Raw genomic sequence first — 15955 nt, forward strand, 5'->3', positions numbered from 1 at the left:
GTCCAATAAAAACTAGACTGACTGCTTAATTCCTTAAAGAGCTATTTTATTATTGCTTGATAAAACATAATCACTAAAATAATTTGTATTAAGTTTCATTTATTGGCATGCTCATTTATATATATACAGTGATTTCACAAAATGGGAAGTGGCTGTCCATAAGCATACCCACGAGATGCCATTTTTCTTTTAAGAGAACGGGCCCTGTAAAGACAGGTAAGATATGCAGTTAGAATTTACAGCAGCACAGAATGTGAATTAAAACTGACAGCTTTAGAATGAATATCAGTGTACCAGCCCTTGTATTTTTAAGTATTATCCAGTTAAGTTATTCCATTGAGTCAATGAGCTGATGTGCAAAAGGTGAGAACCTAAAAACACTGAAGCTATTTCCACATCCATTGAAACGCATACACGAATCTGCATCTTTCTTTGTTGTATTTGCTACAGCAATTTTCATTACAGAGAGAGTAAGCCACTTTTAAATGCCTGCTGTTTTCAGCACTGGGAAACTACTGCAGACCTATGATGAAGCTGAATAAGAACAGATGAGGGATGAGGAACATGAAAAGATGTTGGATGAGGCAGAACCGAGCATGCAGCTTCTCTGTAACTTAGCATGCAACGTGCAGCTTCTACAGCATGCAACTTCTCTACAACTTAACATGTTGGCTGCTTCCAGTGCTGAATTTCCAGTTCAGCTGGCTTTTGTATACAGAACAAGAAAAGCACAATCCTGCCCATTTTTTGAGATGACAAAATCCACTGGAGTAGCCTTACTAACAGCAGAATCAGTAAAACTGTTCCTGCACATCCAATTCTGTTCCTTACAATCATACCCCCTCAGCACCTACCATGCTAATAATACATTTCTTGCTGGAGTTTGAACAAAATCTCATGATTCAGCAAAAGCACATCAGTAATGTCCTGTTCTTGAACACTCTTTAAATCGCAAATTCCTTTTTTATGGCTGCGCAGATAATTTGTACCACATAAGACTGAGGGCACAGCTTAATGCTGTAAAACTATATACAGATCTGTGGGAAACAGAAATCTTGAGAGCTTCCTTACTTACTTGCCTGTCATTCCTTTTTGGGTTTTACAATTTTTACATTGGCTCCTGCTGCTTTTTCTGCCTCTATTTTAAACTGAGGTTTCAGTGCTGCTCTTACTGCCTTTGCACAGATCTGGGAATAGCGGATGTAGCTGAAGGAAAAAGAAATGCGGATCAAAAGAGTAACAATCTGCTGGAGTTAACACTTGTGGAAAATAAGGAAAGCACCCTGGGAAAGAGACGGGAGGAAGCTATTATAAAGGTCCAGAACCTCTAATAAAACGGGAGCTGGTCCACGGTGGCTCAGGCATTTATTCAGAGGCACGTTCTGAAGGTGGTATAGCCGTCCTGAAAAGTGGCCACTGATAACTCTGTTTGCTCTAAATATATTTAACCCTGTTAAAGCCCTCTAAGTTGGCGGCTTTCACCGTATCTTCTGGTGTAGTTAGCTACTGTCGCAATTGTCTGCAGATGATCATGGGTTATTTTCCACCTTTCAAATCCTTGATAGATAACAGGTTTGGGGATGAAATTATACTAGGGAGCTTTTTCTTCTTTTTCTGTATTAGAAGGATTTAATTTGCAGGGTGGAGAGGAACTAGGGAAGCCCTGTTGTAGCTTCCTCCCTACGGCGCCCAAGCACCCGGGGACTAGCGGCTTCACAAGACCAACCTGCTCATCTTCTCGGGGGTGGGAAGATCGGAGCCGCCCCCTTCAGCCACCCACTTACCTGAGCCCAGCTTGCCTCCAATAAGACACCATGACGGCTGCTTCCTCGAAGCCGTTGCCCGCTTGAGGCCACAAGGTCGCCCAGACAGCGGGAGACGGGTTTACCGCAGCCTAACCCGGAAGCGCTAAGAGACCCGGAAACAGAAACCAAGCCGACCAATCACAACGCACACCCCGTCCGTGCCCGGTACTTAATTCCCCGCCCGTCTCGTCTACACGGGAAGAGCCCACCCGTCCGGAGATAACCAATCACAGCATGGACTTCTGCGGTCCGGGTATTTTCATTGGCTGCGTGGTTCGATGAGCGTGGAATCTATCCTCCCGATGGAATCTCAGGGTGAGTCTCCCATGTGATCTGTTGAGAATCCCTGCGCCCTCCTTGGGGATCGAGGTACCGCAGAATTTGGAGCCTCCGCGTGGTTTGGGGGCTTTGTTTTTTAATTGTTGGGGATTACAATATTTATTTTTCTTATACTTTGTAACTCTTTCTCATTACTATTTCTAGATTTAGCTTTTAATTATTCCATATATTTTAAAAACATGTTTCGAAAATGCCAACTGGGGATTGGGGATGCGGCAAAGCAATATTCTTACTTGTCCTGCTGCATTTCTGAGTCCCCCAAACTCAGGGGAAGTATGGGGTTTATAAGTTTCACTTTTATTCTCCGCTAGCAAAACAAACTAAAAATGGATCCTTTCTATTTTAATACTAATATAGGATGTTCACCTATGTACAGTAATGCAATTAACAAGAATGCAGAATGCTGTCTGACGCTGCAACTAATCACAGTTAACCCTGAGGCAAAGAAGTGAATACAATGGTATGAAATTAAGTTTGCTAAGCAAGGGGAAGCGTGGAGGTGGACTCATTGCAATAAACCGTATACAGTCAGGAACTAACAACGCCCAGCTTCCTTGTTCAGTGGGACAGATCCGGGGAACAGAAAAACCTAGGTTTGGCTCCAAGTATTTGCCTCATTAGTGATGTAAAATTGGGGACTGTACTATGTAATTAATTACGCAGTATTAGCACGTTTTCTCTGTTTCTATATAGTCCTCACTGACCTAAGCTTAGGGCTCTCAGCTTGTTTGTGGCTGGGGCCCAGTGATCCCTGCATATATATAAAAATCAAACTCAACTCTCCGTTGCTCTGCTTCTCATTTCAATGGAGCTGGCTTTTCCCCATGACAATAGAATAATTGTATGGGACCCCAGTAGACATATTCATGCCTGAACATCCTTTTCTTAATAGTAATTTTATTAAGAGTTACAATTAAAAAGATAAAAACTAATGCAAATTAAAAGAAAAAGGGGAAAAAAAACAGTGCAGAAATGAAAAAAATAGAAAAGAAAAAATTATATAATAAAGAAGAATAAAAGAAATATATAAAGAAATGACTTCCTCCGTCACAAGTATAGACAATTTTAGTAATGTAATTTATCATCTTCTACAGTTAATTCCAAAATCTTATTTCAAATCCACCTGGACTCTTAATCCATTTGTAACTTTCCAGAACCAAAGTTTTAATCACCCTTTTGCTGTTTATTCCAAAAGAAAAAGTCCTGAAACTTGTATTTAAAACTTCTTTCACTAAGGATTGAAAACTTGTTGATCCAACAGTTCCCAATAGCTGAAAAGCAGTTAACAAACAATTTCCAAAAATGGTTAGAAAAGTATGTGAACCCAGGAGCTGACTGTGGGTTGAGCAAGATGGCTATTTCCTCGTCTTCCAGAGCTGTAGACCCACTGGAGACTGCTGTCTTGTGGTCTCCTCATGAGTAGCAGCTGTCTGGAATACTTGTGGGCAATCTCAAGTCCTTTCCTGGTCCAGAGAGGAATTACAAAGAGACAGTCTACTCACTGGCTCTTCATTCTGCTGTGGTTGTCAGCTCTGCTTTTCAGTTCACCATTCCTTTCCTGGAAGTCTGTGCCTGAACATCCTGTTTGACTTTTTTTACTTTTTTGTTTGAGTGACAAAGCATTCAGTCAGGTCCTCCTTTAAGTGTAGTTCTAAGAAGATACTTGCCCAAAGCTATCCTACCCCTCCAAATTTAAGAAAATCATAGAATTGTTGAATTATAAGGTTGGAGGGAACCAGAAGGATTTAGTCCAAACCCCTGCAACATGCAGGAAAATCAATTACGTTGACCATGAGAGGTGACCATCCAGCCACTTAAAATCTCCAGATGTGGAGAATGCACAACTGTAGGTAGACTGTTCCACTGTTGTCCAGATCTTACTGAGTTTTTTCCTTATATTTAAATAAAATGTGGGTACCTGCAACTTATACCCATTATTTCTGGTCTTAGTTTCTGTGGCGGTAAAACTGGCCATTTTTGCTGTTGCACACTGATACCACCTCTTCCCTCAGTCTTCTCTTCCTGAGACTGAAGTTAAATTACTTTTCAAATTCCAAATTAAGAGCCAGTTTGGTGTAATGGTTAAGGTGGTGGACTAGAAACTGTGGGACTGGGAGTTTTAGTCCTCCCTTAGGCACATAGGCTAGCTGGGTAACTCTGGTCTTAGGTGAACCTGTCTCACGGGTACTGTCATGGGAAAATTGGAGGGAGCATTATGTACACTACCTTGAGTTGCATAAAATAAAGGTGGGATATAAATCCAATTAATCAACAGGCCTGGGGATCAGGAGATGTGGCTGGGCCTGTACTATGGCTGTGATAATTTCTTACTGGTGACTTTGCTTTTTATGTTGCTTTTAACTATTGTTAGCTGCCCAGAGGCACGAACTTGAGATGGGTGGCCATATAAACTGAAAGAGTGAGTGAGTGAGTGAGTGAATGACTCAATGCAGAACCATTAATACTGATCCTTGTGGAGTGTGATTAGCCAGCCAGTTGTGGACCTACCATGCTGTAGTGCCAAACTACACTTTAATAGTTTTTCAATAAAACTGTTTAGTAGAACATTCTAAGAGTTTTCTCTTTTTAAAACAATACTTCTAAAGGATTAGGATAAAAAAGTTGTTTAGAAAAGGGCTGATTGAAAAAAACAAGGAAAAGCAATAGTCATACATACATAATTTGAAATTAAAAAAAAATGAACATGTGCAGAGTGTTATGCAAAGAATGGCCTGAGACTGCAGCTTTGACCTTCTTAACTGTACTAGGGCTGCTGGCCAAGACAGACCCTCCCCTTCCTTTGGAGTCAGCCTGTCTCTGTTACCTGAATGACACCTCCTTCCCATTCACCATGGTCAATCTGGACTGCTGCTGTTCATTACTTAAGTAGTAGTATTTTACTCATTGAATTAAAACAGAGATTAGATTATCAAACATTAAACATTTTTAATTAACATTGTCTCTATAAAATGTTTTTGCAGTTTTTAAAGATGAAAAAAGACAAAACATAACCCAGTAGAAAAATATTTAACATTTAAATGCATCAGTAAATGTTTGCAATCACACCTCACAAGAATCAATACTTTCTACTGAAATGTTAACTTTTAAAACTAGCTCTAGGTCGGTATTATTTACAGACATTCTTAAGAACAAAATATTCCATGCTAAACACCACAGATGAGAGTATTAAGGGAATTAGAATTTAGAAATTAAGATATGCCTACAAGTCATTAGCTCTTAAGTCAGTTGTGACAGTTACCACAGTTCTATTATTGTCCTGCATGTCAAAGATACCTAAGAAGTTTTACATTGTACCTATATCACAGACATAAAAGCCTTTGGATTTTCCAGTTTTTGAATATATATATTCTCCCCTGTGAAGAAAGAGGACTATTCTGATGTTGGAAGGTATCTATTGTTTTACCTATGGAATTCAGGGATACTTGTTCTGAGGCACCTAGACTTTTGTGGATAGAAGGTGGGGGAATATGGATATATATGTAGTCCCTGATTTTGTTTTGTTCCTTAAAGAGTTAAAAACAACAAAGTACAATTTAAGAGACTTTAGTTGTCTGGAATATATAAATCATGATTATGCATTTCATTTAAAACGGAGGAGTGATTTCTACCTATGAATGTAGCTATCACACAAATTCTGATTCCAAGAAAATGTAAGATCAAAATGAATATGTTCAACAAGTTGCATTTTTCAACAATTAAACTATCTCTACCAAGAAGAGACTCTGAAAAACTGAAATTATAAAATTTTGAGCTAAGCCACCTTTAGTCCACATCCAATTATAGAGCATGCAATTTCTGCCAAATTCAGAATTTGAATACCACAAAGCTTTTAAAATTATGGAGCTTCTGTAAACATAGATGTTAAATATCAAACTTTTCATGTTAGCAAATTGTAACTCTCATGAAAGCAGCCTATAAAAAGTGTTTTAGAATGGATCATATTTCAAGTAATAATGTTTGTTCTTCGAAGCCAAACCCTATAACAAACTGCTCAAAATCCTGTGCCCAGAATATACTCCTGCAAACACATCAGCTGTCTTGAATGCCTGCATTCCGGCTTAAAGGAATGTACAATCCAACAGAAAGTCATGTATGTTACCTTCATGTACAGATTTAGGCAAGTTCTCTCCAAAATTTTAATTTAAAAATCTAAACTACAGATCCATTTTTAAATAGGTAGAAGAATAAATATTTCCAGCTTTGAGGAAGTGTGAAAGTGTTCCTTTCAAATTATCAGGCCTAACAACCCATGTACCGCTTCTATACTATTCTTCCATAAAGGCTGCTGCTGCCATAGGAGATCTTATATTTCCTCTTGCTGAAGAAGTGAATTCTTCTATTTCAGCATTAAGTTTGCTGATTACCCATTCCAATGCTTCACGTCCCTGTAAAGACACATATTCTTTATTGAAACAAGTCTAATTATCTCAGAGATCATAATGTATAGAAATAAGATTGATCATAAATATTAATCATACTGGTATTCCTTTAACATTTAGAGCCACTGGGTTAAGGAGTGCAATGTCTGTGTGTTATATTCAGAATAAGCTCTTTTTTTGGGGGGGGGGTGATGGTTCTCAAACTCTGGAACATGATCAGGTGATCATGTTTCAGAGGCCACTTAAAAAAATGTCCTGTTTGCTCAGGCTTTTGGAAGCATTTGATTTATATTATCTATTGGCTGCTGCCTTTTGTTTTTTATCATGATACATTTTAATCATGCTGTGAATACCATGAATATCTTGATTCAGAAGGAAGAGAGGAAACAAACTCCTTAAAGAGAAGTCATGTGTAGAACCATGGAAAAACAGATCAACCCAAAGGAAAAGCTACCCATTGTAAATGTTAAAGTGATTGGGAAAACTGACAAGAGAAGACACTACATAAGTCTAATTAGTTTTAAGTAGAGATAGCTTAAATAGATAATATAATATGAAGGGAGAATCTAAATAATGAAAAATTCTATTAGGCTAGCAAAAGCTTCTCAGGTTCTGTGTTGTTGCCTCTTTCAGGTGTAAACACTTGGGTTAACAATTCAATGCATGCTTCAAGATAATTTGACAGATTGTGTTAATTAATTATAAAATATCCACATTTCATTTACTAAAATATTTAGGAAGTCTTCACATATTTTGACATTTTGTAAGGATGAATCTCAGCTGCTCTTGGCAAGAATGTTTCTGGCCTCATATCATTGATAATTCTGACTGTAATGCTTGAATTAAGAAAAGATTCAGTTTTCTGCCTCAACACTTCTCAAGATGATTGGGGGTAAGTGTAATTCTTCATGATGCTCTGAGTGCTATTTTTAGCTATGCTTATTATCAGTATATATGATCAATATATATGATCAATATTGCTATCTTTCTTTCTTAGTGAGTCGTAAACTTTGATTAAATGGCTAAAAGCAATATATTATCAAAACAGGCTCACAGTGAAAAAACATATGTGTTAGTCTCATAGGTGTATTACTTCCTTTTCTTTCCCCCACTAACAGATGGAAGAAAATTATTCAGCTTATCCTCAAAAGCTTGAAATGGCTAATATTCATAAAATGTAATTCAGCCATTAATAATTTCATATTTCCATTCCATCCCAATTTAAAAGGAAGCAGAAATATAATGATGTCTTTGCCTGTCTGCCTTGTCAGTTCTCTCATACAGGGAAGTTCATCGTTTAAGTTATGGTTATTTTTCCAATATTAGCAGTAAAGTTATAGCCTGCATGAAGATTTGAGTTCCCCTTTCATGTTCACAACTTACCGCTGCAGAAGCTCTGCATTTTTTTCAAAGTTTAGATACTCATCCACCATTCTCTCCTGCCCTCTCAAAGTAAGTTAGCAATACGTACTTTTTTAGCATTAGAAGAAATTGTATTTTCCATTAGTCCTTCTAAGTAACTGCTGAGACTAACTCCTTTTACACAAATTGTGGCTTCTTGAGTCAAAATAGTTCTATGGGAAAAAAGGGACAATAGTTTACCAATTTATTTCTCAAAAAGTAATAAGGAACTAGTTTCGTTCTTCATATGCCTACAAAAGGTTCACATATTACAACAACAACCAATCATTTTCCACAGGGATAGATTGTTCACAGATCCATTAACCTAGTATGGAATGGGCAACCAATAATCTCAGAGTTACTTTGACTCCCAGGGTTGTGTGTGTGCACGCACGTGTGCATGGCTATTAGAATCCCTTCTGACAAGGATTACTGAAAAGAGTACTGTTTTCTGCCATAATAATATGTAGCATGTGTTTCAGTATGCATCTGATAACTGAAAAAGCAAAGGAAACATCAAGACCCCCCCCCCAACTCAGTCTTGCCCATGTTTGAATTCTGAAATGTGCTATGGCCCACCCCTCTGCACAAATGTTAAATGTGGCTTCAGTCACAAAAAGTTATTCATCCCAAAAGAAGCATAAACCGGAGTCCCAGCGTCACAGAAATACCCTCAAAGCACTGCTTACAGCTCCCACTAAGGTTATGCAAAACATTTTATGCACAAGCTGTTCCGTGCACAGAACAGCCAGTTTCGGACAGTCTGTGTCCAGGTCAAAAGATGTATGTTCTGAGCAGAAGCATTTTCAGTAGGAGAGGTGAGAACAGGAAAAAGTCAAGGACAAGAGCAGAGGTGACTAAAGGGAGAGAAAATGTCGGGTTGGGAAGAGGAGGGCCAGGCCTGGAAAAGGGGGAGAGGGCACATTTCGATGTGCCATATCTCAAAATCAAACATACTGATTGTGGTAGAAGCAGCTAAGAAGAGGTAGGGAAAGGAAGTTACTGGTGGGTTGGATATGTTTGAACACAGGGATTCCTTTTCAGTATTCATAGATGTCATATAGGTTATTATTGCTATAAAGTGGCATTTTACATTTGTTTAAGTTCTAATTAAATTACCACAGATTATATTTCTTGTATTCAATATGTTTTCATTATTAGCCCATGTACCTTGAGCAAGGTTTTGATTATTTTTAAATGACCTACTACGATTTGCTGAAGTGTTTCATACAATAAAGATATATAGAATAAAATACTGAAAATACATTACTTACTTTTCTGGCTCTTGAGGATGTGGCTTATAAATCAGTCGCTCATCTACTGACACCAGATTTGTAAATGAAATCTACAAGAAATTTAATTTATGCAGTAAGCCTCAGCATTAAAAAGTAATTCAGTGAACACAATTAACTTGTGAGAGCATAATTTAATAGATAGATTACACTGGCTTCCTCAAATAGAGACTTCATTGTGCTTTTCTATAAGACTACATGATACATGAATGCACTATGATATGGAAAGAAAGCCACAATAATGAAGTAATTTGTTTCACTTTGGAAGGACGTCACTTTAGAAAAGACTGTCAATTTTACAAGGTACAAAATGGGTACTTGCTTGATACAATCTGAAATACTAAGGACTTCAGAAGGAAAAGCACACAGTATCTGTGCCACCAAACCTTTCTAGTGTTCTGCCACCTCTGAAGAGGTAAACTTAGAAGTATGAAGGTACAGGAATTAGGTCTACTAGAAATGTCTAAGTTAAACCATTTTTGTAATACTTACATTAGTAGATTTGAGCTCCATTACTTTCTCAACTGGGTCAACTACAGAGTGCTCTTGTACATAGGTTCTCATTCTACAAGCACCAATAAGCTAGAAGACAAATGTAGCATTATGTGCATTGTGACATGTGCATAGCATCAAGAGCTTAACATTATTACTATTTCAGGCACATGAAATAAAAGAAGGAACAATCTAGAGTTTTCTTCTTGCATTGGGTCCCCCTTCCTTAAAGGTTGTTTTAAAATATAAACTGGATTTTCCTGATTCTCTACCCCCCGCTTTTAAATTGTAATTAACTGAAACATTTTAATGGCTTTTCCATTGAAAGAGTAATTAGATAATTTCAGAACAAGTTTCAACTATGGAGCAAATTCCTTAGAAATTTTTATTCTTATTTTCTGTTCATAGTAATGAGCACGGCCCAATCCATGAAGGCTGTTAACCCCAAAAGTGAGAACTGATTTCAAGAAATTCAACTATTAGTTGTTAAGTACAAACCTAGTAAAAAACTATAGTTTCCAGTGAATTATGGATGAAGAATCTATTGGTCTCTAGATATTGACAGACCATAGCTTCCTATAGCCTTAGCAGCATGGCTCAGCAATATTTGGAGGGCTATAGGCTCCCTGTTCCTTTGCTATGCATAAACAATCTTGCATGTGCTTTATCCTGTTTCATATTCTACATCAAAAGTTTTGCTTTGGGTTTTAAACCAACCATAATTAATGTATGAATCCATGATTCAGAACAATAAGAACAAGCAAGAATCTGAAGGAATGGCTTGATCCTGGCTTATTCTTAACATATTTTAATACTTAAGGTCACAGAAACACTGGTTCACTTAAAATCAGAAACTGGAATTTTATTTAGTTCTGAGTAGGAAAGGAAAAAAGTATGAACCTGTCTCATTCGCAGAGTTTCTTTTTATATTTAAAGAGAGATTGACTACAAAAAAGTGAATGAGTGAGTGTGTTCATTCCAAGAATATTTTATTAGGAGTGTACAAATCAGGCAAAATTCAGTTTAGGTAAAATCTCATTCAGTCTTTCAACTTGGTTCAGAAAGCTGATTTGGAAATTCAAACTGAATTATTAAAAAAAAAGGTTCTCCACATGTGCAGAAGTCATTACAATTTATTACAAAGCACCTGATTTGAAGCAACTTGCCTATTCTAAATCTGATTTGACTGAATCTCTTTCAAATCAAATATGTGAATCATATACACACACCCCTAATACTTGCACGGAATTCAGTCATCCATTTGGAGCTATGACGTGTATGTTGGAAATGCCTTAGTTATGTACCCACAATGGAGGAATAGACTGTAAAGATGGCAGAATTAACAGAAATGGCAAAACTGACCTGCCTGGTCAGGGATAAAACAATAAGTATTTTTACCAAAGACTGGAAACCTTTTATGGAGTTTTTGCTGAAAATGGAAAAAAGTGAAATGATGATTTCTGGATTTGCTGATTGAAAAAAGGGTTGAATATGGGATAGAAGAGATCTTTGTAATGTAATATTAAGAGGGAGGAGGGATAAGTTTGTAGTTGCTGCAAAGAAGATTGGAAGTCGCTTCTTTAATTATCTTTTTCTTTTTTTCTTTTTCCTGTGTTACCTTTTGCACTTTTTTTTATCTTCTAACTTTTCTTTATATACTTTTATGTTTATCTTTTATCTATGTAAAAATGTTCAATAAAAATTTTATAAGAAATGCCCTAGTTATGCAACTCTCTCCAGTATTTTCTATTTAAATTCTACAGAAATTAATATAGGTATAAATATATAGAAATATATAAATTATAAATACGTATTTATAAACTAACATTTATTTCTCAATTTATAGAACATTTTTTGTATTTAAATTGACATTTGTATAAAAATGATCCTGATATTTAATATGTTGCTAAAATCTAAATTACTTAACCAACTAATTTTCATGCTGTCTCAAATAGCACAAGGGGTGTAATCTGAGGAAAAAAGGAACAATAAAGCAATTCAATTTTCTGTAACATGCTGTTGTTTGTGATGTAACAGGAACAATGAACTCATTCATCAGCTACAAAAAGCTGTTGTACAATCCCATGTACCAGTTACCTTTATTATAAAATACTAAATGAAAGGGGCAGTAATAACTTTCTGTGAGAATCTGATCTATTCCAAATCCTGAATACCACTCAATTATGGAAATATCCGCCCTTTGGGTCTTAAATAATGTCAGAAATTCTAAAGAAAATATAATGCAAGATGCTACAATAAATGCACTATGCTACATTTTATAAAATCAAAGTCATATGACAAACATTCAGAGAAAACTGCTGAAAGCCCAACTCTTGGTATGATACTTACTGATTTTACAATAGATGGCATTCCCCATTCTGTACTAAGCAGCCGGTGGCTATGTAATTTTCCATTAGTATCTACATGCCGATCCAGAACATCAACTCCAACTACACTGGGATTCATGGGATTTGGGTATTTCTGCATAGCAGCTGTAGTAACAGTCTTCCAGGGGTGGCTATAAAGTAAAAACAAAAACACAAGGATAACTATCTTTCAATTCATTATGCTAAATAAAGCATGGGTGGGCAATCGGCGGGTAGCAAGTTGTTTCTCATGGGCCTATTTTTTAGAAAATCTCAAACCCCCCAATATAATCTGACAACAAGCCATATGTTGTGTGTGTGTGTGTGTGTGTGTGTGTACACACACACACACACACACACGGCATCAAGTCTCCAGTAAGCTTAATTGGGGTATTTTGCTAATAATCATATCAAAGCACCTGAAAAATGGCAAAAGGGGGTTAAAACTAAAATTCCCCCAATAACATCACTGTCTCATCCATTAGATAGATAGATAGATAGAGGTATAGTGAAAAAGGTAGCATCCTTTCCCAGCCAAATATGTAGATAACCTTCAGATTCAGTATACTGACACCAAAACAGTTAATTTTGCTTGATTTACATCCAGCCTTTCCTCCAGGGACTCAAGTCAGCCTATGTAGCATTTCCAAAACCCCTGTGGGGTAGGCTAGATTGAGAAGCATCACGTGCAAAAAAACCGCACCCCCACACAAAAACCCAATGCTGAGGCAACTGTCAAAACAAAATATAAAACTAAACTGAGTTACACAAAGAGAAAAACTACCACAAGCAGCTCAAGTACATAAAACTAGCTAAGTGTATTCTGAGAAGTCAGGAAGGGGCTCAATTCCAAGTTAAGTGAAGAAAATCCTGTATAGGTAAGCTTTAATTGGCCAGCTAGTTCTGAATACTTGTATTTGTTTCTGGGTTAAAAGAAATCCACATTTACCTAGAATCAGATATTACAAGGTTCCCTCAGTAGGTGGTAGCATCTAGCTAACCTAGACTCAGAAAGTAACAAGGGTTGGGTCTCATTAATGTTTGGATGGGAGACCATCAGGAAATTCAAGGGCTGAAGGCTTGACTAATAAGTAGAATAAACATCAGGAAAGAAAACTGCTACAATGCTGCTAAGAAAACTGTATAGATATGTCCAAATAGTTAGTAGGAGCCAAACTTACCTCAATAATACATTTATCTTTTCAGTGCAAGACTTAAACAGGGTTCTACAGCCCAATTGCCTGGATCTGTAGCCATTTCCCATTTCATAATGGGAAAAGACATGAGATAGTGACTAAGTTGTTCAACTGACACCAGGGAGACCCAGGTTCAAATCCACTCTTAGCCATGGAAGTTCACTGGGTGTCTATGAGCCAGTCACACTCTCAGCCCAACTTATCTCACAGAGGTGTTTGGGGAAAACTTGGAGAAAGGAGTGTGATATATGCTGCCTTGAATGGAAATCTAATAAATAAACAAAATGCATTGTGCCCAAACCCAGGAAATGAAGCAACTTTTAAAATAGTTCATGATAAAATTTGCACAGAATACAAAGCAACAAGGAAGCTGGATCCTCCACAGAACACATTTGCTCTAGACAAAGAAGATGAGCCACAATAAGAACAATGAACCCAAGAGGCTGTGGATTATGGACTAAGAGAGTGACAGACAACATATGATCTAAAGGTACATGTTTTCCAGATATATACGAGGTTCCCCCTGAAATCTGAACAGCTCCCACCCTACTGATATTTTGAAGGCTCTTAAAGACCTGGCTGTTTACCCAGGCCTTTGCAGAGGACAACTAATGCTCCTTTCTTTCTTTTCGTTCCCTGCCAAGTTTGCTTCCTTTGCCATCGTTGTTCTTTTGCCTTGTGCTGTTTTTGTGTTTTTTTATTGTTCTTTTTTTAAAAAATGCTTTTAACAATTGTAAACCACCCAGAGTTGCTGGGAGTCAAGTGGCATATAAATTTAATTAAACAACAATAATAATACAATACCTGGAAAAGGTACAGTGAAGAGAAGAAACATTAAGCATTGATATTTAATGTTAAACAATATTAAATGTTAGCATTAAGAAGAGAGGACTTTAGGAAAATGACAGTTCTCTTCAAATATCTGAAGGGTTGCCACAGCTAAGGTCTGTCCTTTATTACCCTAGACAGCCAACAATGGAATAAAGATCTTGACAAAGGAAGGAAGATTTTGCTGAAAGCTTGGAAAAAGCTTCCTAGGAACAAGAGCAATTCAGCACCTACTGAAGTAAGTGTTGGGGAGGTAAGCTCTCCACAAGCAGAGCCATTTGCCAAGATGCTTTAATTTGGATTCTAGCACTAGCAAGAAGTTAGATTTAGGGTGGCCTAAATGACTCCTTTCAAGTCTTCACAGCTGCACACACAAAAAAGGTAATACTGTGATCCCCAGGACAACTGCTTGTCATAATCACAGTGTAAAACAAAAACACTATTTGTAATGATTTAAAACTAAATCCTAGTATCCTAACTAGAAGAATTCCTGAGATTAAAAACAGCCAAGCTCATCTCTTCCGCTTTTGCATTTTTTTCCTCTCTCTCTCTCTCTACCGGCCAGAGCGTTTATAATCAAGCATACTGAACATTTCATCATTTGTCCTTTTGGGCAGGGGAGGGGGGAAGGAAGAGAGAGAGAGAGAGAGAGAGAGAGAGAGAGAGAGAGAGAAACCGCTGCTTTCTACAGAAGAAGTAACGCTGACTTTGGAAAAGAGATGCAGCAAATGCTCAGCCCGGGAGCGCCCTTTTAGGGCGCCCCCAAAGACAGGTGTGGTGTTTTTTTCCTTTCTTAGCAATCCCCAAGGAGACGTCGAGGAAGACTGGAGAGAGCTGAGGGCTGCAGAGCCCCAAGTCTCTTCCGGGCAGGCTCGGGAGGCTCTGACTCCCGCGAACACCCCTCACCCTGCCTGGGAGGACGATGGGCCCTGGGCGGACACGCGGACCTTCTCGGCCAAGGTCAGGCGAGCGGCAGCCCAGGCAGATTTCCCCGCGCCAAGAGAGGAATGAATGGGCTGCCGAGGCTGTCCGCCTGCAGGGGAAAACTAAGCTCCCCCCGGGGATCGAAAGGCCGTCCAGCGTCTCCTGCTCCCCCACCCGGGTGGAATGGGCGGCTCCGTTACCCTAGTGACCCCGCCGCCGCACCCCTGCCCTCTTTCGGCTCCGGAGGAACCGTCAGCGCAACCGTCGCCCCTCAGATGCCTCGGCCACTCACTCGAAGGTGTGCTCCGAGGTCCAGATCTTCATCGTGAGGGCGGCGGCTGTTCCTCGCAACCACCTTCGGAGACGCTTCCTTCGCCCGCCCGCCGCGACCGACAAGGAACTCGAGGTGAGCGGGCGGCGTCGAAGAAGCCGGGCGAGGTGGAGATCCGAGTGCGCCTGCGCGGTTGGCTCGAGGAGCGACTGCAGAAGAGTGGGTGGGGCCAAGCCTCGGGGAGGCCTCGGATAGGGCGGCTTCCTATTCAGGCCTGGTGACGTCAGAACTGAAATCAACGTCTTTTTTCTCGCCCGGCCCGTTAGGGAGGGCTGCACGGGTGCGCCTGCGCGAGAGAGTAACGGTCTCGCTAAAGCTTGGGAAGAGCCCCCCGGATGGTTAAACTGCGTGTGGATGCTCCACGGGTTGGTCCCTTTGTCCCCATCGTGCCCCTTAATACATTCACACGATTGTGGCCTTGAGAGCCGCAGTGAGGGGGACAAGATACGTCCATTGCATCTCAAGCACAGGTTAAGTAATTATAGAAGACTATTCCAGCAGTTAGAAAAGAAAATGTCACGTACTCAGATCAGTCAAACGCAGTACCTCTATGATATATACACGTACTGAAGGCAAATAAA

At 38.9% G+C, this 15955-nt stretch overlaps 2 protein-coding genes across 3 annotated transcripts; both read right to left on the minus strand.

The window, feature by feature from the left end:
- Positions 1-29: 29 nt before the first annotated feature.
- ATP5F1E (ATP synthase F1 subunit epsilon) lies at positions 30-1944 on the minus strand. 2 transcript variants are annotated; one of them, XM_007431865.4, is made up of 3 exons: positions 1785-1944; positions 1080-1206; positions 30-204 (listed from the first exon to the last, which is right to left on the minus strand). In XM_007431865.4, exons 1-2 carry the CDS (start codon positions 1814-1816, stop codon positions 1083-1085), a joined length of 156 nt encoding a protein of 51 aa, XP_007431927.1. In that variant the 5' UTR covers positions 1817-1944; the 3' UTR covers positions 30-204; positions 1080-1082. The 2 variants fall into 2 exon arrangements, with proteins under 2 accessions (XP_007431927.1, XP_007431926.1); XM_007431864.4 differs by having other exon boundaries at positions 1076-1206.
- A 3251-nt stretch (positions 1945-5195) lies between these two features.
- Positions 5196-15511, minus strand: PRELID3B (PRELI domain containing 3B). Its single transcript, XM_007431866.4, has 6 exons — positions 15336-15511; positions 12079-12247; positions 9730-9819; positions 9220-9290; positions 8016-8118; positions 5196-6550 (listed from the first exon to the last, which is right to left on the minus strand). Exons 1-6 carry the CDS (start codon positions 15365-15367, stop codon positions 6431-6433), a joined length of 585 nt encoding a protein of 194 aa, XP_007431928.1. The 5' UTR covers positions 15368-15511; the 3' UTR covers positions 5196-6430.
- Positions 15512-15955: the final 444 nt, after the last annotated feature.

This window comes from Python bivittatus, unplaced genomic scaffold, assembly GCF_059951505.1.
Source record: "Python bivittatus isolate LINGU-HERP-01145 unplaced genomic scaffold, Pbiv_v1 ctg000700_np1212, whole genome shotgun sequence".
NCBI lineage: Eukaryota > Metazoa > Chordata > Lepidosauria > Squamata > Pythonidae > Python > Python bivittatus.